This window comes from Phalacrocorax carbo, chromosome 6 (genome assembly GCF_963921805.1).
Source record: "Phalacrocorax carbo chromosome 6, bPhaCar2.1, whole genome shotgun sequence".
NCBI classification, from domain to species: domain Eukaryota; kingdom Metazoa; phylum Chordata; class Aves; order Suliformes; family Phalacrocoracidae; genus Phalacrocorax; species Phalacrocorax carbo.
This window is the reverse complement of record NC_087518.1, coordinates 59,254,681-59,276,533: the sequence shown is the minus strand read 5'-3', so window position 1 is coordinate 59,276,533 and position 21,853 is coordinate 59,254,681. Positions and strand designations below refer to the sequence as shown.

The 21,853-nt window shown below is 40.7% G+C and overlaps 1 protein-coding gene and 1 long non-coding RNA gene across 9 annotated transcripts in view; one reads left to right on the top strand and one right to left on the bottom strand.

The window, feature by feature from the left end:
• The window catches only part of SLC44A3 (solute carrier family 44 member 3), a 111,957-nt gene that overhangs the window by 6,117 nt on the left and 83,987 nt on the right, over window positions 1-21,853 (bottom strand). For 7 of the 8 annotated variants that reach the window (XR_010373492.1, XR_010373491.1, XR_010373495.1 and 4 more), the window contains 3 exons: window positions 15,905-16,070; window positions 10,266-10,422; window positions 7,656-7,739 (listed from right to left, as the gene is read on the bottom strand). Coding sequence is in view for 1 of the 8 variants with exons in the window: in XM_064455539.1 (XP_064311609.1) it covers window positions 7,656-7,739; window positions 10,266-10,422; window positions 15,905-16,070 (407 nt within the window). In the remaining 7 variants the exon portion in view is untranslated. The remainder of the gene's footprint in view (window positions 1-7,655; window positions 7,740-10,265; window positions 10,423-15,904; window positions 16,071-21,853) is intronic. The other variant, XR_010373490.1, reaches the window with a different exon arrangement.
• On the top strand, window positions 410-21,455 carry LOC135313980 (uncharacterized). The gene is made up of 4 exons (XR_010373497.1): window positions 410-585; window positions 1,251-1,315; window positions 19,018-19,137; window positions 21,312-21,455. It is a non-coding gene; the product is annotated as an uncharacterized LOC135313980 (long non-coding RNA).

Genomic DNA, 21,853 nt, shown 5'->3' with positions numbered 1-21,853 from the left:
TGTAGGGTAGATGGCCTCAACGCAAGCTCCCTCTCTGTCTGCTTCCATCTGTAGCTGTCACTGCGTATTTCAAACGTGGACAGACCTATCTTTATAGCTTGCTGTGAGTGAAGTCTGTTCCATCATTCCCATTAACAGACAGGAAATGGAGACACAAAGTAGAAATGGGTTTTCTAAGTTTGATTCTGCCCCGTAAGAACTAAATCCACGGAGCAGATCCTGATCTGGTGAGGTCAGTATAGCTTTTGCCAATAAATTAAAGAGAGATTCCGTATTCATTATAAATAGCAAAACCCATCCTGCTTTAAAAATTAAAAAGAATGTTGAAAATGCACGTGCACTTGTACAAACATTGTTTCCAAACTTAAAATAAATAACCATTTGTTTGCACTCTTGAATTAGCCACTTCGGTATCCCAGGAATGTGCAACGAAAAGAATTTCTGATATTTATTAACTAGAAGAGTTATCCTGGAAAGACTGAAAACAATGCTGGAGACTGAATACTACCTGCACAGGGACTTGTCATGCTACAATCCAGTTGATAAAAAATGGCATTTATAACAACTACAGCTTCAACGAATCATGTAAGTATCAACTAGTCATAACAGCCAAACAAGAAAGGCAGCCAGGTAATAATCCAACATTACAGAAGGAATAAGAGAGGCACAGAAATGAACTGCTGAAGGCTACAAAACTAGTCATTGACGTAGGTGAAGTAAGAATGTTACTAGTACAAGCTGACAGCTTCGCCAAGTGATCTCCACCTTTCAGCTAAAACTACATTTCTGAGGAAAAAAAAAATATTTGGAGGGTTTCTTGTTCAGCCTAGGCTGTGGCTCCATGCACTTCCCTCACAATTCTCAAGCTTCCCCATACAGACCCCATCCCCTGATCCCACCCAGCCACACAGAAATCCACACGTTCTCACTAACAAAGTACATGTCTAACATTTAAGCAAATACATGTTTCCACGAAACTCAGGGTTGCACAGAAATGAGCTCAAATGATTTCTCACCCTTACCCACCACAGAACACCTAACACGCGAGCTATTAACAATTTTTGGACTAAGAAGCTTAGACATCCCATTAACTTTCCAGTTGCAGGGTATGTGGGACAACCCAATCGCTTTCAAAGACAAGATAGTTGCAAAGGCTAAGATGGTAGACCATGGTCAGTTGAGAACCTGCTATCATTTAGAAGCAGGTTATTTAAACGTGTTTGTCTACAGAATGTATGCTCTTTTCCCAGGCACAAAAGCTTTATTAGTGGACTTGAAAATGTTTGAGAGAAGGGCAGCAGGAATGATCCAAAAGGTATGGAATGTCTTCTGTCTGGGGAACAACTGAGCACACCAGGCTCTTCTGTCTGGAAAAGAGATGACTGAAGGGGGATGCAGTAAGAGGGCTACAAAATCATGAGAAATGCGGAGAGGGCAGGTGGGGTTAGATGGCTGTTTCTTTCAAAGACTAGGCAGGGGGAGGACCATATGAAGTAGAAGGAGCCAAATTTGAAACCAGATGGTATTTCTTCTCGCTGTAAGTCTGTAAGCTGTGAACTGCTGGACAAAGGATGCTTTAGCTGCTAAAAGTTCGCAGGAGCTCAAGGGAGGCTGGGAAAGGTCAGGGAAAAGGAATCCACTGAGAGTTATTAAACACCCAGAAAAAATACCCGGCTAAAGAAGTCCCTAGGCTGAAAACAGATTCAGAAACAGCACGAGGACAGGGAAATACACACTTGTTCTACCTTAGTGTTCACTCACAGCCACTGCTGGAGATGGGACACTGAGCTAGGTGGAGATTCAGTCTGGCCCAATATAACTATTACATTTTTATTTGTTTAATGAATTGATGTTTTACAACAGTAGCCTCTGCTACGGTGACACGCAAGTAATAACGGCATCGACGGCATACTATTGATCGGAAAGAGTGGGAGAGAGTGAACAGTCTTTATCCTTGCACCAGCAAGTTGGTGCTGTATCACCACCTTTGTGAAGGACACAAGCCTCCTCTGGCTTGGAGCCTGGGAACTAGACACTAGTTTCTCAGTGTCAGGATGAATAAATACGGAATGTGAATGTTTACATATTTCCAAATACCACAGTATGCAAAAAAACCTATTTAAAGAATACATCCTTCTGTGCCTCACAACACAGAATGTCAAGGGTCTTGGAAAAATTGACCTGCTAGTTTCATGAGAAAGGCGCTGTGGCTCAGATCCAGGCCATAAGTTCCCCAATTGTTGAGAATAATTGCTACTTTGTGTAACAGCTGAATTCAGCCCTCCATTCTAGGCCTTGCTTTAATAAAATGAGCTTGGGGGAGAGAGGATTGCCATAGCAACAGAATCTTCTTAAAAAAGAAGCAGGAGACATGCTGGTCTCACATCCCACTTCAGCTTTTTCTGCTCTGTTGGTATTTTCAGCCTGATCTGATCTTGTTGCTGCCAACCCCCTCGGGGGCTGCCCCGGTTAGCTACACCCAGTGCAACGGCACACAGCTCAGGCTGGACTTTTAAGTGTCTTAGCTTGCAAGAGTCAGAACTGCCACTGGAATCCCCTCAGAAAACTAAATCCAGTGGTAGCAAGAGGCAATGACATTTCTGTGGCTGCGGGACAGCAGTTAGTGACCCGGTGAGAAAGCTGTATCGTGTCTCTTGGACAGCGGTGGGAAATGAGAGCAACGTGGGCCTGTGAGGCCCCACTGAAGAGATGAGGACATGTAAGACTGGAAGGAACTTTCAGCTGCTCCAGTCCCTGGCTATTTCAGATTAGCACATTACATGATTTCTTCTTTTAAGTGGAAAGCTCCCTCTTAAAACTACTTAGGGCTTTTCCCTCTCCCAGCCCTTACTTTTGGAGCAATTCCAGACAGATGTCCCTCTGGTCCTTAGGAACCTTCTTCCAACTTCCAGACAATGTTTACTCATGAACAGTTTACATCTACTCATTCTTCTGCTGATCTTGTCTTGGCTTTTATCCCTCCCTGCTGTTTCTCTTCTTGATATATTCGTAGACTGCTAACAGACTTGCTCTTATCCTTCATTTGTCAAAGTAGACACACCAGGATATTCCAGTCCTGCCCCGTGAGAAAAGCCTGATCACCTAAGCAGCCACTCATACAATGGCATTTAGCCCCCTTTCTGGTGCAAGTATTTAACCTCACACCTTCCAGGGCTGAATCTGCCCTTCCTGCAGCCTTGCTAACTAAAGGCTATGTCCTGTGGTTGACAAACATATGGAGAATATTCTCCTCCCCGACTTCCAACCTCTAAGCACATGGCTAATACAGAAATTGTTATTTTTGATTCTTAGGCTAGTTACCACGTGTAGGAAACCCTTCAATTGCCTCCCAACTTTTCCCAAGCAGTTCAAGAAGCACAGCTTTCCTTTATTCCCATTCCACCATATATTTGCAGTCTGGACTTACTGGAGAAAATCCTGTCCTTCAGCTTTTCTTGCTTCCTACTCTGTGTGCCATCTACTCCCTCCATGGCTGTCACCCAGCGGGTAGGACCTGCACAACTTTCCCCTTGGAGGGTAGCTGGGTGTCCTTTCCTGCAGCATCACACCACTGCTCCTGAGCTCCATTTCGACTACAGGCGTCGGACCACAAGGATCCTGCTTTAAGTACCCATTGCATCATGATTACATCATTACTGGAGTTGCTTACAGTGGCTTCTGCAGTTAGTGTGACAACGCTTCCACCTGGGATTTCCGAAATAAAACCAAACTGAACATTTCCAGAGAGCTGTTCATAAATTGGTCTGCTTAAAAGCACCGAATTTTTGGTCACTCGCTTTACTGCCTTTTATTTTCTTTCCCTCTCTCTCTCTAGGGGAACAGGGGAGAGGAGAAAAGTATCAAAGCAAGAATTAGTCAGCCTTGCTTATCTCAGTCCCCTACATGGTTCACCCTACAGAGCAAGTAAAGACCTAAGGAATTTTATTTCCTGTTATCGTGTACATAAAGCTTCTAAAGGGAAAATAAACATATTTAAAATACAATTTCACTGAAGATGAGCACTTTAGCCAACTGTATTTTTCAAGATGATTGAAAATTGAGCTTAACGTCTTGAAGCAATTTTGCCAGTAACTTTAAAATGCAGTATTGTTTTTGGGAGGAAAAAGAAGTACTTGATGGAGTGAGGCACAATGTATTTGGCAGCACAGAGGAGAACTCTACTTACATTAGCATGCACGAATTTTGGTTTTATCTAGGTCACTTCTCCACAAGGCATTTAACTGTAACCTCCTGATAGGCTTCCACCCAAAATTTAAGAGACAACCAACTGCCATGGGTGTACAACTATTAGACAGACTTGCTTGCTTCTGGGTTTTTACACTAGCCAATTGCTGGCTTTCAGCAGCAGCGAAAGGTCTCAGCACCAGCAAATGCAGACTAACATGCTGCCGGCTTCAGTAATGGCTACTGCAGGGCCCGGAAGGCTACGCTGCAAGTAACTGCGCTGGTGAAAATAGAGAAACCACATACTGCTCAGCAACTCCTTCAGAAATCCATGTGCTGTGCTTTGGAGCAGTCGCTTGCCAACTGGCTGCAGAGGAACCCAACGCAGACATGGAAAAGCAAAACTATCCTGAAATAGATATATTGTTTAAAAAAAAAAAAAAAAGACACTGCAACAAGGCTGTAAAGGAAAGAAAAAAGCAAGTGCTTTGATGTATCAAAAGTTAAGACTGCCACTACAATTTAAGAAAGCAGGAGACAGACAGACCTTGTAGCTCCCAAACCACATTAAAAAAACAGTGTATTCTTTTTACGGAAGAGAAATTTCAATCTCCCAGATTCTACTTGAGATGATTGGATATGTTTATCTGGAACATACTGAAACCATCAGAGCCAGAAGATGAAAAATCTGTGGTAATTCTAACAAGTGTTGGCAAACAGAACTGTCAAGTAAGGATAATGACTTTATAGTCACAAAGCACTTTTCATCCAGATAGAACCCAGAGTGCTTTACAATTGTTACTAATGGATTATACACACACATGAATCACTTTGCCCATGACTGAAATGGAACAGCTTAAGGAGTGAACTGTTTAACAGCACATAGCAACGCTACACCACAGTTTAGCACAGGATCCAGTTGCAAATCCAAGAGAAATTTAGGAAGGCAGAACGTAATTATCCACATTGCAATCTGCTGGGTTTACATTAGCCCTCCTCCAATAACCGCCACTGGAAATATGGCAACTGCCAGGGTCTAGCGCAGCGCTCTGTCATGATGGGAAGATGACAGGATACCTTTTTAGCCCTGGTTCAGTTAAGTTCCAGGAGAGCTCACCAAAACTTAGCTGAGCCTGCAGAGAACGAGTCACTTCAGGGATGCACACAACTATCGAAGTCAGTGTGAAATCCCACCTGAAGGATGGCACCTCAGCCTGAAAAGTAATCTCTGATAACATAACAGAGCACTTGGTTGATGCTGCGTGGGAAGAAAGAAGCTCACACTCGATCACCGGTGTTACTTCCTCCAGCACCTGTTTCTCATCTGCAAGTTCCCCAGAGAAAAAACAATGGGCTCCATTTAATCCTGATTAAACTTGTCAATGAAGGACCAGAAAGAATTTAAATCATCTAAGCAATATAACAGGTTGAAGAAAATAGTGCAGAAGTGATGGGGAAGGCTTTTTTTTTTGAGAAAGAGTTTCAGGTAATTATATGCTTATTGCTATAGTGAAAGTAATACTGGAATAAAGGGTGAAAATATACTAGGGAAATGAGCTTTGGACCAACTTTTGTAACAGCTGTTCCCCATTTCAGTAATTTCAACTCACACAAAAACCAAAATCTGAACTAAAAAATACTTACAAAATGTTAAACACAGGTATAAGCAATTTTTAACCCCTCCCAAGTCCTACTCTCAAGTCCATCTTCAACACCTAAGTAAAATTTCAAGGCTGTACCCAGCAGCTTTCACTGATCTCAGTAAGAGCTCTTCAGAGTTCAGTACTTCTATTAATCAAGCCATATGCTAAGCTGCTTAAAACTGCAGACTTGTCTTCCCCCCCCTTATTTTCTTTTCTACATTTGGCCATAGGTTTTACAAAAGTGAAGAAATAGGCTTGAACAGATTTGTTATAGGAATGAAAGAAAAAGCCAATTAGATACATTAATTACTCTATGAAATGCAGTAATCTGAGATCAATGTTACCCCTTCATACAGATAAAATTTCTATTAAAATCTTATAGCGTGTTCTTGATTTTCTTCACTCCTAACCTCAATTTGCCCTAGATTTGGAGCACGTGGAACACCATCATCTTTGCCAAAAAAGATGTTCAAACAGACAATTATCTAACAGCAAACACAGTATTATGATCATTAGGTTAAAAACCACAACTCATATAAAAACAGAAATTTGCCTACAATAGGTTAGGAAACAGGAAATCTTTTAAGGGAGCAAGAGCTACAATACAGCCTTCTGAAACAAAAGGAAGAACATTACAGTAATTAATTATTCTTTTAACAAACATAGCATACAACAGCTGGAGAAAGTAAACACTAGGATGCTGGGTATCTCTCTGAAAGGCAGGAAGCCAAGGGGAAAGGGTGACTACAAACGGAAAGCCTGGAGTCAAAACGAACTCTGAGATTCCTCACCAAGTCAGTGACCAGAAGATCTACCTAAAAAATGTAAGTCTGGAAAATCCATCGTCTAGAACCAGAGATTTCACTGCACAAGTATTTAATCTAGGCTGAACTAAGTGAAAAACTTTCTCTTCGTAGTTGTCCAAGATTAAGCTTAATTTATGCACCTACTTTAGAGGAGAAGTCAGACCCTTTATCTGAATTGTCTTGTTTACTTCACCACTGCCCTCAGCAACGAGAACAAAGAACACAACAGTCAGAGAGTTAGGAATCAGCATGAACATTTGATTCCCTTTCACATTAAGAATACCACAGACACCAGAGATAACAAAAGGGGACTGACAGAAAAATTAACTATTTACAATGATGTATATAGAGCTGGAAAACAGTTGGAGAAAAGGATCAGGACGGAAAAAGTAGGAGTCAAGTATCTGAAAAACTGCTGCATGTCAGAAACAATCCATTTCCAGTAAAAACACTTCTGAAACAAAACTGCTAACAAAACAAAGATGTCTTTCAAAGAAAGAGAATATTATATCATCTGGCTTTTTCATAATGGATTGTATTCTCAGATCTATTGATAATGGAAATCGGCCAGGAGTTCAATTATCTTTATTCAGGTCTTTCAGGTGGACGATACTGTATCTAGTTTAATGACACATCTCCAGGTGGGTTTCTTACTTCTTCATTGCTTCCTCCCACCTGGACCCTCCGCACTTCAGTAGTCTGTCTTGCACAACTCAACAAAATGTGAAGTCTTCCTACCTTCAGAAACAGCAAGTGGCCCTCTGAAAGGGCTATCTCAAGCTGTATTAACGAGTTTCCTAAAATCCTGCACCTTGCATGTTTGCCAATTCCCTGTTACTTTGCAACAACTTCCATCTACACCTGAAGACTTTTTATGTTTGTTTAGTTTAGGTGGTCAGCAGGAAACTTTGGCTTGCACGCACTGGATGTTGCTTCAGTCATGCTAAATGGAGCTAGCATACACACACGGTTTCTAGACTAGGTATGCAGATGGTTGAGTGACGAAGAGATAACAGTGTACCTGGTTAAAGTATCTTAAGCAACTTTCCTGGCACCAAAACCAGCAGAAACAGCACTTGAACAGGCACTTTGCACATGCACTCTCCTGCAATAAAATGAAATGTGTGGTTACTGGACAGAGAATTATACTCAAACAAAATTGCCATGTTCGAAAAACTTGCTTTACAGGAGACTGACTCTACTAATAGAGCATTCACTTAGACAGCAGGTATTTCTGTTTGGATTATAGGAACTTTTAAATTCAGACCTTTCAGTATTAATGACTGATGAGTTGAGCATCTTTCTTTTCTTCCTGTGGATGGAAGATTCTTCTCTGGGAAAAGAAAAAAAGTGCTGCAAGCAGCTTTGTGAGCTAACAGCTGCTTGGAGAACAAAACAGGCAGGCAAGGCAGTAACCCTTACAGTACTTTGCAGTGATCAGGGAGTACATAGACAGATTTTTAACTTTTGTGTTTATCAAAAAACCTTCACAGTTCTGAAATGACTGCTATCCTAATGAACAAAAATAAAAGAATGGGCAGAAGGACTTATATGCGTGTGTGTGTGTATTGACTCAGAGCATACATTCATTTTTTAGGACATTTTAGAACAGACCATTCATAGAGCATTGATCTACATTAATTTCAGACTAAAAACAGAGCAGAAAAGCTTAGTGTTTGTCCACACACCCCCCCACATCACATCAGAAGCTCAGAACTGTTTATCATAAAAAGATTTTACCAAGCACGAAAACTAAAAGACATCCTGGTAGCCATGGTAGCCTTCCAAATTTAACTGGCTGTTTTTCTCAGCAAAAGGAAATTCAGTTCAGTGATACTTGTGTCTTTTTAACCTTATTTTTCCAGAGGTCAGAATGTTTTTGTTTTGTTTTGGAAAGCAAAGATCTTCCAGTCACTATATGAAAACCTCAGGTCTCCACAACTACCGTTGTTCATGCAGAAACCAAGAACCTCCTAACTTTTTTCCGAAGAAGTTCTTGGAAATACTCCATGAATAATTCCTTTAAATGGCGACTGTACATGCAAACTCCTGACAGCAGAGAAATACTGTAATCTTGCTGCGTATTGCTGGGCAGATGATTTTACTAAAGCAGTATTAACCTAAGCAAGTACTGTTTATTAAAAACCTAGAGCAAAGCTCTGCTCTGCAACTTCAGCTACGATCTCCTATTTGATTGTGCTTGAAGACTGCTATGTAGGAAACATCTGTGAATTTACCAGCAAGCCTGTAGATCCCTGACTTTTCCTCCTGTTCACAGAAAACAGCATCATTTTTTGCAAGGGTGACAAAGTCTGGGGGAGCTCTGCAAGAATGCAGCATCACTTCTCCACCCTTGAGTACCACTGCTCTGGCCTCTACGGAAAGAGCCTCCATGGAAAGGGGCCACAGCCTGTCCTTTCTCCCATGGGAAGGAGCAAGGTTACTTTGTGAGGGGATCCTTCTGTGGACTGGGGACACGAGCTGGCCTGAGCACTCTATAGCCTCTTTAGGAGCAGGTACAGCTATGGCTATGTCACACCCTCAGCTGAATGCCTGGCAACTGGACCAAAAGGAGCTGGTCACACGCAAATCATTTTTCTTTGCTAGTGAAATCTTCTACAGCTATTCAGATTACAAAACCACGTACCCAACAAGTCCACTTATTCTGCTTCCTCTAGAGGCAGAAAATACTGTCTTCTTTTTAGCACAACTCATCCCACCTATCATCTTTAAACGAAGTTCTTAGTTGACCCAACTTGCCAAGCTTTATAACCAAGGCTTTCATATGAAAGTGACATAAACCCAGACACTTACACGACTTTCAAGTATCTTATTATGAGGGGCTTTTATTTAAGCATTCACAAACTATACCCCACACACATGCCCACAGGTACCAGGGACGGTCAGTGTAAATACCCTGTCATAACTATACATAACATGCTTCAAGGCCAGGGTAAACTCTAGAGGAAAAGACTTACTTTTAAAAACTTTGCCTAAATTTTCCTCTAAAATCGGAGCTGTGCAGTCATGACAGCCCTCTCTCCGTGCCAAAGTGCCAGAACGTACTGCAGTGGTGTGTTTCCAGCAGAAGATGGGATGCAGAGACGCATGAACGACAGAAAGAAGGCAAGCAACAATCAAAACAGCCCAGCTATATTTTTTATATATCTTAAAAGATGTGGTTTGGATCCTACACAAATCTCTGGAATAGTTCTTATATCATACGTTCTTTCTATAAACTCATATTACAAGGCAGAGGAAATCTTTTCTGTAAGATGTTTCACATGCAACAATAATGTTCCTACTTACCTTTTCAAAATTTATGATGCAAAAATTTTAAATAGAGCATTCTGCCAAATTTTTGCTTTATGTTTCATAAAACCCTTTATATATAAACACTAAATAAAGACGGCTTTTGATGTTGGTGTTCCCTGCTTTTAAATATAGCTGAGTTGAGAGAAAAAAAAGGAAGCACATGGAAAAAGCTTTCTTAATGAAGAAAATGGGATCAAATATAAAATCCACATCGTATCATCCATTTTTAAGCAAGAAGGATATTCTTCACATTGTTTTTCCATGAATCTCACCTTTTAACTACTATTTTCATAGTGTTACAAAAGTATATACCTACCTTTTGTTTTAAGATATTATGAAGGTACAAGAGAACAATCCTTGGTATTCTCAGAAATGTGATTAGAAAGGAGCCTTTTACAGCAGTTCCTAGATGATAGCAAAAAAGAACTGATATGGAAGACAGGACTGGGTGAGGTGGTGGGCTGTTTTTATTTCTAGAAAGGAAAACAAACAATTTTAAAATGTTTTAGAAACTTATTTAAGAAGATATACATTGTATCTTCTCAGTATTTGCAAATTTAAAGAATCAAGCTGGTGCCTCCTTTCCCACTTGAACAACTCCAGTTTTCCTATTGACTTCATCTGAACGTTCACCTTAGCCCAAAGGAAAGCAGCCAAGTTTATAACTTTTATTGGATTAGTTTAATTCTTAAGCAATGACTGTTTGATGTGTTCAGTAATGGAAAAATATCTAGAAAAAACCTACAATGGAAAATACCAGAAGTGAACAACAGCTGAGAATACTTCCTTGAACACCTCTCTCCAGTTTCTGTCACTTCTCTTCTTCTCTGCAATCTTTTATTTGACTGTTGTTTCTACAAGATTTTAGTCTGAAGGAATGAATCCACTATTTCTGCTTTAGTGGTAAATTGAAACCAGAAGAAATGTCACAAGCTCTCACGTGTAAAATTGAGAAGTACTATCTGCTTTTATTCTTGCAATTTGGTTGAATTTTGGTTTAAATTTTGTTCAGGTAATTAATACTTTTTTTTTTCCACTGAACAGAATTTGTTTTAAAATGGAATACACAAAAAAGGAGTATCACACAATATGTTTAGAATTATAAGTATTTCTACTGCATGCTAACCCATATTGTTTTGGAAAAATAATGCGTTTCCCAAAATTGAAAAGCAAAGACAAAAAATTGGCCTAAATGCAAATTTTATTTTCTTGGTTCCTTTATAAAGGTCAGTTTAATGTCAATCATTTACAGGGAGTAGTACGACACAGCTCTCAATAATTTATATGAAAACGAGAAAATGATCTTAAAGCCACTCCCACACTCCCTTTTCAAATGCTGTAAAAAAAATTAGAAAATTAGATTAACACTATAAACACCTTTAAAAATGTTTCAGAGGATTTAAAAACCCCACTGATTAATAGCCATAAATAGTCTTCCGATAAAGCAACTCCTAAGCAATTTGCCTAACCCTGAAAAATTTACTTAGGCAACAGAACCAGCAGCAGTTTGACCAAGTAGTTAAGTAAAGATCAGACCTTATAGCACAAATACTATGTCCTATGGTCATGATTCCTTCAAAATCTCTGTTACCTTGAAAAATTAATAATTTGCACAAGAAACTAAAAAATAAAAAGGCAGTGGTAAGAGAGTGACTGGTTGGGGCTAAAAAGCTCTACAAATATATTTTTATTAAATCCTCACTTCAGCAAGGATTTAAATCATACACGCTGCATCAAGATAGGCATCACAGTGCTGCAAGAATCCTGAAGGTATTGCTGCAGTTCATTCAAATCACTAAATACTTTGGAGCTGAGAAGTTGTATTTAAATATGTGAATATACCACATTATTTTAAATAGGAAATTCCAGCAAAGCAATTGCTGCATTTCTTATTTTTGGTCATACAACTAGGGGAACAGCTTGGGGGACAGTGGAATTTTATACTGAATAAGGCAGGGTTGGGTTTTGTTTTTTTTTAAAGTCATCAGGTTTCTGTGTTAGAAACACATAGGCCACAATATAGGTGAGTTATTCTACCCATACAGTACCACTGTTTCCTTTTCCCTTGTACACTACCCTACATATGACAGTCTCAGTCAGATCTCAGAATATAAAAGATTAAGTTTCTGTAAGTTAAATGTTAACCAAAGGTAGGAAATACAGAAAGGACAAAGTTTAGTCTTGTGTTAATAATTTACTTGCTACTGAAGAGAAAAATGAAGGATTTTGATATTTTTAACAGGACTGATTAATGAGCAGGAATGTCAAAATTTGAAGTTTAGTTTAGATAAATTTCTACACATTTGGATGCTTTTCCACACCTTTTCCTGGCAAAGGAATTCTCACAATAACAGGGTCTGACAAGGTTTCTTGCTTTGCTTCCGAACAGATTAGAAAAATAACAGATTTTCATTGTAATTCTGGCTCAGGGTAGGAAACACAGGAAAATGGACTACCTAAACACGACAACAGGTGATGCTTGTGACTCTAAACAACCTCAAGATGGGTTCAATCATCCATCTCTACCTAAATACCCCTAAGGATGAAGTTTCACCCAGCTTTGTACATTACATGGCTGGAATCCTGACTTTAGCACAAGCATACGGTCAGCCATGTGCATACGGTTTTGTGGGCAGTTAATCCTGTGCAGTGAATTCTCTGCATGCAGACTTCACTGCATGCACACAAGCTATCAGGGAAAAACAGGAATCTGCCTGATAGAACTGGTAACAAGAGCAGGTGGGGCCAAGGTTTGTTTTTCCTCTTTGCTTTTCCTATTTTATGTTACCACGGGATTGTTTGATTGACACAGAACACTACTATTCCAAAACCCTGTGAACCTGTACTCAATACCACATCATCTTTTAATCATTTTCTTTCTTCGGTGCTGCCAATTGTCTTTGTTTCCTTGTGAGCTCTGTGACACTTGATCTCTTTCTTAACACTGAGTTCCTTGAATCAAATGATCACACGTGCATCTCAGCTTTCATTTTAAAACCTTTTTTTTTTGTGTGAAGAAAAATGTAATCTTGACACACCCAAAAGATGTGGACATTTGAAAGGGGGGGAAGAAAGCATTTCTTTAAAAGCCTGTCCTTTTCAGAGCTGCACTTATAGTTTTCTTCAATCCTGCCTCATCTGTTTCACAGACTGCCTAGAAAGAGATTTAGTGTAAAATACTTCAGAAGTGTTAAGGAATGAATCATATATGTAGATATGAATCTCAGTTTTTAAACAAATACAATAAAAGACAAGATTTGTAATAAAAGAGGCTATCAGACTAACAGAGAACACACAGACTGTACGTGCAACTGCCCTTTTACCTGCTCTCAAAACCACAAGGGACAGGCCTCACTACGTACATGCTGATGGCTTTTTTACACGGGTTAGGTCAAGTATGTAAGTAGGGCAAAGGATGTTTATAAATATTGCAGATGTATTTGAAAAGATAAGAGGAATCCTTTAAAAATTTGGTCCTAGTTCATCTCCTAGCGACTTCAGTGCAAATCCATAAACCTGGATTTTTGACTTACTGGGAGATATATGTATTTCACCTCTCACTGATCTATCAGAAGTTGTGGTGCTGAACACCTTAGAGTCAGGTGGAAACCCCCAATCCTGCAAATGCTTATATACTTCCTTAATTTCAACCCTGTGCAGTGCAGTGTTGTACATGTACTGGAGTTACTGAATAGGCTCAAACATGGACAGGACGGTGATGCCTGTGACATGGGTGAGGTTACCGTACTTTAATTCCAGAGACAGGAAAAGCCTCAACTCACTGAAAAGGTAAATACGCACGTAACACCTAAGCACACTAAGATAAAAATAAACCCTCATGCAAAGCAGCAATAGTATCAAAGAAGGTTTTTTAAAAGACTGAGCCCTTCTCACAAGTCTTAAAAAGTAATCATTAAGCAAAAAAGTTCTATTTTATTAAATTACTAAAATCTTTCACATATTCATGTTTCATCTGAAATAAAAGAAGGCAAAATCCACTTTCAGTAGTGGTACTACAGGTCAAACATATGTCACCTGTAAAGCTAATCCAGTGAAAACGACCTGCTGCCCTCCCCATTTGCAACTCCACTGTGGCTGCTGGCCGTGCAGCACGTTGCTGCATGTGCTGTGGAAGGAGATTTCCGCAGGGAAAGGCCGTGCCATTTCCTCGGAGCACTTACAAGCCAAGAAGAAAGCTTCTCTGTGAGGTATCATAAACAAACTCTTGTGACATGCCTTTATGATGCTGCCCCAGGGAATACATTAAAAACACACAACAGACAAGCTCAGAATTGCTGGAACAGCTTGAGATAACCCTTGCCCGTGATGGTGCGACTGCTCTTGCAGCTAACCATCCTCTCCCCGTTCCTGCACTGCTCTGTGTCTCTGCAGATCGGTGCTGACAGCCTAAAGGCCAGGAAGAGGGATCACCACCGCAATAAAACTGCATTTCCTCTTCCAAGCACAACTCTCTCAACACAGTACATGTCACCTGGCAAGCAAGTGGAGGGCTCGACAGAGGGGGTACCAAATTATTTCAGTGCAATTGGGTGCAGGAACCTTCTCTATTCTGTGGCAAGTTCCTGCAGCAGTAAAAAATAGCTGGAAAGCAGAAGACCCTAACAGAGCAGTAAATGTCATCACAGCGGTTTCTACAGGTGCTTCCCTGCTCTGTGTAAAGAAGGTACGGACAGTGCCTTTGCCCTGGGCATTTAGACAGTCTATCGTACCAAAATGCACTGCAGCGCACAACTAAGTCAGCAAAACTGCTTCTCTTTCCTGTGCTTTGTCAAGAAACCAATTTAAATGAACACTTAGTGCCTTAACATTCAGCTGCTAAAGCTGAATTGATTGCTAAAGCTTGAGATACATAAATTTACTTCGAAGAAATGGGCAGCCCATTACCCACACAACCAGAGAGCCATGCTAGGTACTTGTGTTTAGAGCTTCTATAGGAAAAAGGAGATGACGTACAAAATGTGAGCTCCTCTCTTTTCAGGTCCTATCATGGCATGTAAAATAGTAGCGTGAAGCTGCGTCACGCTGCAGATCAGATAATTGAGACTATCACCATATTCCTCTACTACAAATTGAAGAAATGCCTTAAAATACCAGAGTTTTTCACAGATTGGAAAATCTCATCACTGAGTGCAGAGGAACAGAGCAATGCGGGTGAGAGAGCTCATAAAATACTTACGAGGAAATATGTTTTCAGGATACTACTCTCTTCATTGTCAAAAAACTCAACAGTGTACTGTGAGATTTAAAACTTCCCCCGCAATGACAAGATAACACTGCTCCCAGTGCATGAAACTCTTAATTTTGTTTTACAATATTGCAAACCTAAAAACCAGTATAAATCATGAAGAGCGGAGATTTTTCCTCAGGCCTTCCACGTTTACATTTCAGGGTCGTACAAAATTCAAGAAAGTTTGTTTACACATCCCTAAATTCTTAACAGTACTGTTAAAACATTTACAGTTAACTGAAAATATCTGCACAGAATGAAAAGAAGAGTAGCAGAGTAGGCACTTATGCAGCCAGAACAAATGGAAACCCAGAGCGGGGATGAACACTTAGCAGGAGGTCAAACTGCCTATGAGTACATGAAATTACCGAGAAGCTACATATTGCATCTCCATTTGGAGCTAATGCAGTCTCCTGGAAAAGGGTCAAATGCAGCCTGTGCCTTCTGAATGGCAATTTCAGCGGGTCGGTTGAGCTCTACTGGCTTGTAGCAAGGCTCAGTTTGACCCGGTAACTCCAGCAGTAGGGGTGAGCCACATTAATAACACACACACTGAAAAATCTTATTCAAGATCTCGCAACAAGCAACATCATTTTATATTAAATTGGATTCCAAGATATTGACATAAATTGCAGTCTATCTGAGACTATTTTACCCAGAAATGCTGGAAAATCCCCCAAACTACATGGGGGCAATTCTGCACTCACCTGTTGAAGTAACACGCAACCACTGCCCCAGCAATTGTCATTTGCTGACAGGCAAGAATGAATTCACTAGTCCAGATAAGGCCAATGAAATGATACCATGCCATGTAGCAAATTCCAGACAGAGGTCTGTATTCTACTTGTCCTCCTGAAGTAGTCTGCGCAGTACCTGGAGTTGGGATTACACCACTGCATTATTATAACACACCAGACAAGAAAAAAAAAGTACATATAAAAGCTTCTGTACCCTTTTTTTAAACTTTCCTTCAATTATAAAAAAATAAACTCAGGTGCTATTCAAGTCTATCCATTCTAACAGAGACAGAGAGCCAAAATTCTGTAATTCAAAAATAATTTTGAAAAATAAAATCTTACAAAAAACCCAAAAACTTGGGTTTAAATTGGGATTGAAGCACAGCTGCCAATAAAACCAAGAGGACAGCTATGAATTCCTAGAGATTTCTGAGAAAACATTACTCAAGATTTAAGTAATCAAATGCTTCAAGAAGTAAATGAAATCTTAATTTTCTTCACTCAAATTTGAAATAAACTTATAGTCAGTTATGAACTGCTTTAGATTTTTTCTATAAGAAGCAAAAGAGAAAGACTGCAGAAAAATATTGAGGATGCATAATGTACCATTGCAACAAAATAAAATTATTTTAATTACTTATTTTTATTTTTTAATTATTATTACTAATTAGAACTAAGGCAACTAGTTTTCTGTTCTCTGTACTTTGCAATCTTTGTGCAAAATACAGGCACATAAAGGCGCCCTCTCAAAAAAAAAAAGCGTACATCTGTGTGGTAGTATATGCTCCCATCTTACTCCTGTATCCAGGAACATTGACAAATTCACTTATTCAAGCTAAAAAAAATTGCCTCCACTTCTGTTAATAACAAAGAATTTATTCCATATTCAATAGATAGCTTTTCAGAAAAGGTGGGGGGTAACTCCTGTAAGTTAGCGCTCAGACCTTTCTCTGTGCAATTCTGTTCCTGCCATTTGACTCTGAAGTCTAGTCACGGGATGATGGCATCGGGACATTTGTTCCTAGTGAAAGGTCTCTAGATCTATAACCTGCTATTTTCTTAGTTTATCAAGCCTTAAGTCTATTAAACTTAAAGCTAAACATGTACGCAGGATAAAACGATCTCTGGAGGTGAGCAGTTTCTTATTCTAACTCCTTGAAAGAAATAACGAAGTGAGACATCGAACTGTCTATGACTGCTAGAGCAGCATTATAACTTAACCTGTAATACCTCACGTATTCATTTGGTGGAGGTGGCAGTGTTAGGTTTACAGTTGGACTCGATGATCTGAAAGGTCTTTTCCAACCTAAATGATTTTCATTCTCCCACAGGTCAGCGCACCACCTTCAAGTTCAAAACTACCACATGCACAAAACTAACTATGAAATGGTTCACCTAATTTCTGTCCTATTCCTCTATAGCCACAGAGTTCATACTCAAGAATAGCTACAAGTAGAAATAATGCAGATTTGTTTTCAGCAATACCATCAGGTTTAGACCAAGGTCCGTTTGTCTATAAACTAAGAAAAATATTAATTTACCCCATAGTAGCACTGCAAAATTATTTTAAAGTGCTTTGAAAGGAACAAAAACTGCCACATGTGTGCATAAACACAGACATCGTCTAGATATTTCCTGAAAGGTGATCAATTTTAGCTAAACAGGCAAGCTCTTTGGAGCGCTGTACAGTTGGTCATTCACAGAAATATTGTTGCTTCCATTATATTCAAATGCATTTTAAGCCTGTGAAATGCAAGATAGCTGATGGTGTGAAAAAGCTACTACTCAGCTCTCTTCTCAGAAACTCTCAGCCATTTCTCCCCATCCCCTGCCTCCCTGGTTTTAAGTTTGGATGCAAAGGCTTTTTTTTTTTTTAAGGGGAATTTTTGCGGATAGATTAATTTACTTTGGCACATTAAAATAAGCTATGTGCTGGGCCATTTCTTCTTGTTCTGAATTCAAGGGAGTTTTCACCTCCCTTATTTCTTCCAGAGGCTCTAGACTGCTGTTTTCCTGCAGCACACACAACTAGCCAAATATGCTCATTAACCATAGCCTATAGCTGTTACTGAGGGAACTGAGATCAATGAGATTATTACTGAGGTCAATGAGATACAAGGTCTCCTACCTCCCTGTTTTTATTCAAAGACATTATGCCATTTAGTAGCAGAATTAAGCACATTTTCCACCATACAATCCACCTGAACATTTCTTCTGCAGAGGGACCTGGACAGGCTGGATGATGGGCTAAGGCCAACTGTAGGAGGTTCAACAAAGCTCAGTGCCGGGTCCTGCCCTTGGGTCACACCAACCCCAGACAACGCTCCAGGCCTGGGGCAGAGGGGCTGGAAAGCGCCCAGTGGAGAAGGCCCTGGGGGTGCTGGCTGACAGCCGGCTGGGCATGAGCCGGCAGTGCCCGGGTGGCCAAGGAGGCCACCAGCCCCCGGGCTTGTGTCAGCCCTGGTGTGGCCAGCAGGAGCCGGGCAGGGATGGGGCCCCTGTGCTCGGCACTGGGGAGGCCCCACCTCGAATGTTGGGCTCAGTTTTGGGCCCCTCGGGACAAGAAGGCCCTGGAGGGGCTGGAGCGTGTCCAGAGAAGGGCAGCGGGGCTGGGGCAGGGTCTGGAGCACAAGTGTGCTGGGGGGCGGCTGAGGGAGCTGGGGGGGTTTAGCCTGGAGGAGGCGAGGCTGAGGGGAGCCCTTCTCGCTCTCTGCAGCTGCCTGAAAGGAGGTTGTAGCGAGGGGGGGGTCGGTCTCTTCTCCCAGTTCACTAGTGATCGGACAAGACAAAGCGATCTCGAGCTGCATCTGGGGAGGTTTAGATTGGATATTAGGAAAAATTTCTTCACTGAAAGGGTTGCCAAGCATTGGAACAGGCTGTCAAGGGAAGTGGTGGAGTCACCATCCGTGGAGGTATTTAAAGACATCTCGATGAGGTGCTCAGGGACATGATTTAGTGGTGGACTTGGCAGTGCTGGGTTAGTGGTTGAGCTTGAGGATCCTAGAGGTCTTTTCCAAACTAAATGATTCTATGATTCAATGAAATGTATGTATGGTAAACTAATTCTGTTTGCTTTTTACCAGCCTACTGAAACAACCACCTGCAGTAACAAGAGTAATGGCTTTGTCTTTCCTGGCCAACCTTACGTATGTGCATGTGCCCAGCGCTGTGCTCTGCTGCACAGAAATCAGGGACATCCACCTGTGAGTTCACCATTGATCACTTTGCTGTTTAGATATGGTAAACTGTTTTTGTTACTTCACAGAAATCTGTTTACCAATGTAAACATCTGTGTCTGACTGATTCCCTGTCTTTTGGGCCTACTGTGCACGCATAATTTTGTCAACAGAATTACATGCAATGCTATTTTTCATATGTCAGTCTTAGTAGCACAGATCAACTTTAAAGCTATCCTAGATACCCTGTTGAGAAAACTATATGCCATTCTTCCCTATCACTCCACTGTGATCTCTGTTCACACAAACTAAACTTTCTCAACAAAGCCCTGAAATATGGTTTAATTTGTCAACAGCATATTTTTCCCCAACTATATAATCACAGATCTGTCTCATGTACTATACGCTTTTAGTGATAACATTAAGAAGTCAGTAAAGAACTGAAGTCCCTACACCTGAATCACCAAATCTGAAAACCTCTGATCAGTACAAATGTTGATCTGCTGCAAATACTTCAAAGAAGTGTTGTTAACAATGCAAACAGGCACGAGTGTCTGCAGGAGAATTCAGAAGTCTCTCTCCATCTGACCCTGCAGCCCCGTGCTGTGCCGTTATGTCAGCCAGCACAGCAATGCAATGACACTGAAGTCAGCGTGCACATGCAGTATCATTAGCTACGTTTTGGTACTTCCAGACTTATGTCAGATGCTCTTATTTGGCAACTGCTGCTGCAAGGTTTTGCTGATGCCTGGAGCAGTATTTTGTTGCTAGAGGATGAAAATTCCTGGGAAGTCTAGTTCAGCAATTTCCTTATCAGAAACAAAAAAGCACTGACCAGAAAATACTAAGAGCCCATCCCACTGCTAAGTAAGGAAAGGTTCTGGCATCATACACAGAATCTTCATGCTTCCTGCAACATAATTTATTGTGTTATTTTATTTAGCTTTTTTCCATGTAGCGGTGTTTACAGCTAAGCTAGCTTACTGTAATTGGAATGTCAAGGACCCTGCAGGAAACACATTTTTATTGCTGGCTTTGCTACTGCACAGCTTTATGTGGTGGTTTTATTGCTCACTTGCCCGTAGGATGCGCCTTCATTACACAAAAGTCTCACACCGCCTTCTCATCCTACGTTACATGCATAGTATTTATGCCATGTGGACTTCACAGCTCCTGCATGCTGTAAAGTTGAGAGACATCCTTTGCTGTGCCACATGGCCGCTTCAGTTCTGCAGTGAAATGCTGCACAAATTAGCAAACAATAAGACTCAATGACCCTAAGACATACCAGCTTTTCCAAAGCACAGCTGAATTCCATTCCTAGCCAGCTAATGGTTCTAACTGGTGCCGCTGTTTGTGCTGTCTCAGGTCTCGTGGAGTCTGGCATTTCTCCTAGTTTTCTAGGTCTGGAATTCACTCAGTCTCTGCTGCTCTTACAGATTCTGAATTACCAAGGTACTTAAGCAGGTGCCTACCTTAAAATGCGTAAGTAGTCCCACTGATTTTAATAGGATTATCCATGTGTTTCAAGTTAGTCATGTGCATAAGTACCTTTCCAAGTGCGGGCTACAGATTTCTATAGCTCCCAAGAAGTTAGTCTTTTCTCAGAGTAACACTAACTTTTGGAGGGGATGTAAATAAGGTGTCTGTGTGGTTGCGTAACGGTCAGGTGCACTGCAGCTGAAGCGAGGATCAAGTGCTCCAGAGATGCTATAAATGATATGTAACTAGGGAAGATTCAAGGAAAATATTAAGAACAGGTGCAGCACAGCAGCAACCCAATTTTACTTGCCCATCTCTCTGTATTAGACAAAAGACTAGTGTCTTCATAAACGTTTCAAATTTTTTTCAGCTTTCCTGGTACATCTGCATTTAAAATATAGTCTACATAGCCCCAGAAAATATATTTGTGAGACTAAAAAGTCAAAGCGTCAAAACCAAGAAAACCACCACCTGTATTTCACAAACTGAATCTTGGCTAGGCAGCCATTTGCCAATGGAGAAAACAAATTGCTCAAAGAGAGCATACCTTGGGAAATCTTCAGAGAAGTACACTCAGCTGCTGCAAAAGTCCCCAAAACTCAAAAAGCAAAAGAAATGCCTTCCATTTACAGGGTGGTTGTAGAAAGCTAGTGGAAAATACAAAGCTGGTCTGCAATGCATTAACAACCATGCAGTTCTATCTTTATTTATTTTTACAGGATGTGTAAGTACTGGTCATCCTAGAAGAGCAAACCAACGCCCAATGAGCTACCTTACTGTGAGCTGCTTTTAACAGGCAGCATTTTGGAGGACTTATATTTGGGTTGAAAATTTGAAATAAAATCTAGAGGAATATTCTCAATACCAAATCTAGTCTACTGTTCATTTGTCCAAGTTTTCAACTACAGAGCAAAGCTGAGGTAGAGTATAGGACTGGAAACACGAACCACTATCATAGTCCTTGCTGACACCAGCCTCCTGGGTCACCTTGACAAATCTCCTCAACCAGAGAGCTGGATAAAACCGTCCCTCGCTACCTCCCCAGGTCATTAAAAGGCTAAAATTGCCTTTGTTGTCTTCGAACTCCTCTCAGGAGGAGTTACTCTGTCAGCTGAGCAGCTGTAAACAACTGAGCAGTTTCAGAAGAAACTTTCTCACACTACTTTATCGGCACCTAGCGGGCACTCATGCTGCTGCAGGTCATTTACATGTTATTTACATAAATACCTCGGCCCCTGGACTTTGCTAAGAACTCCGTTTC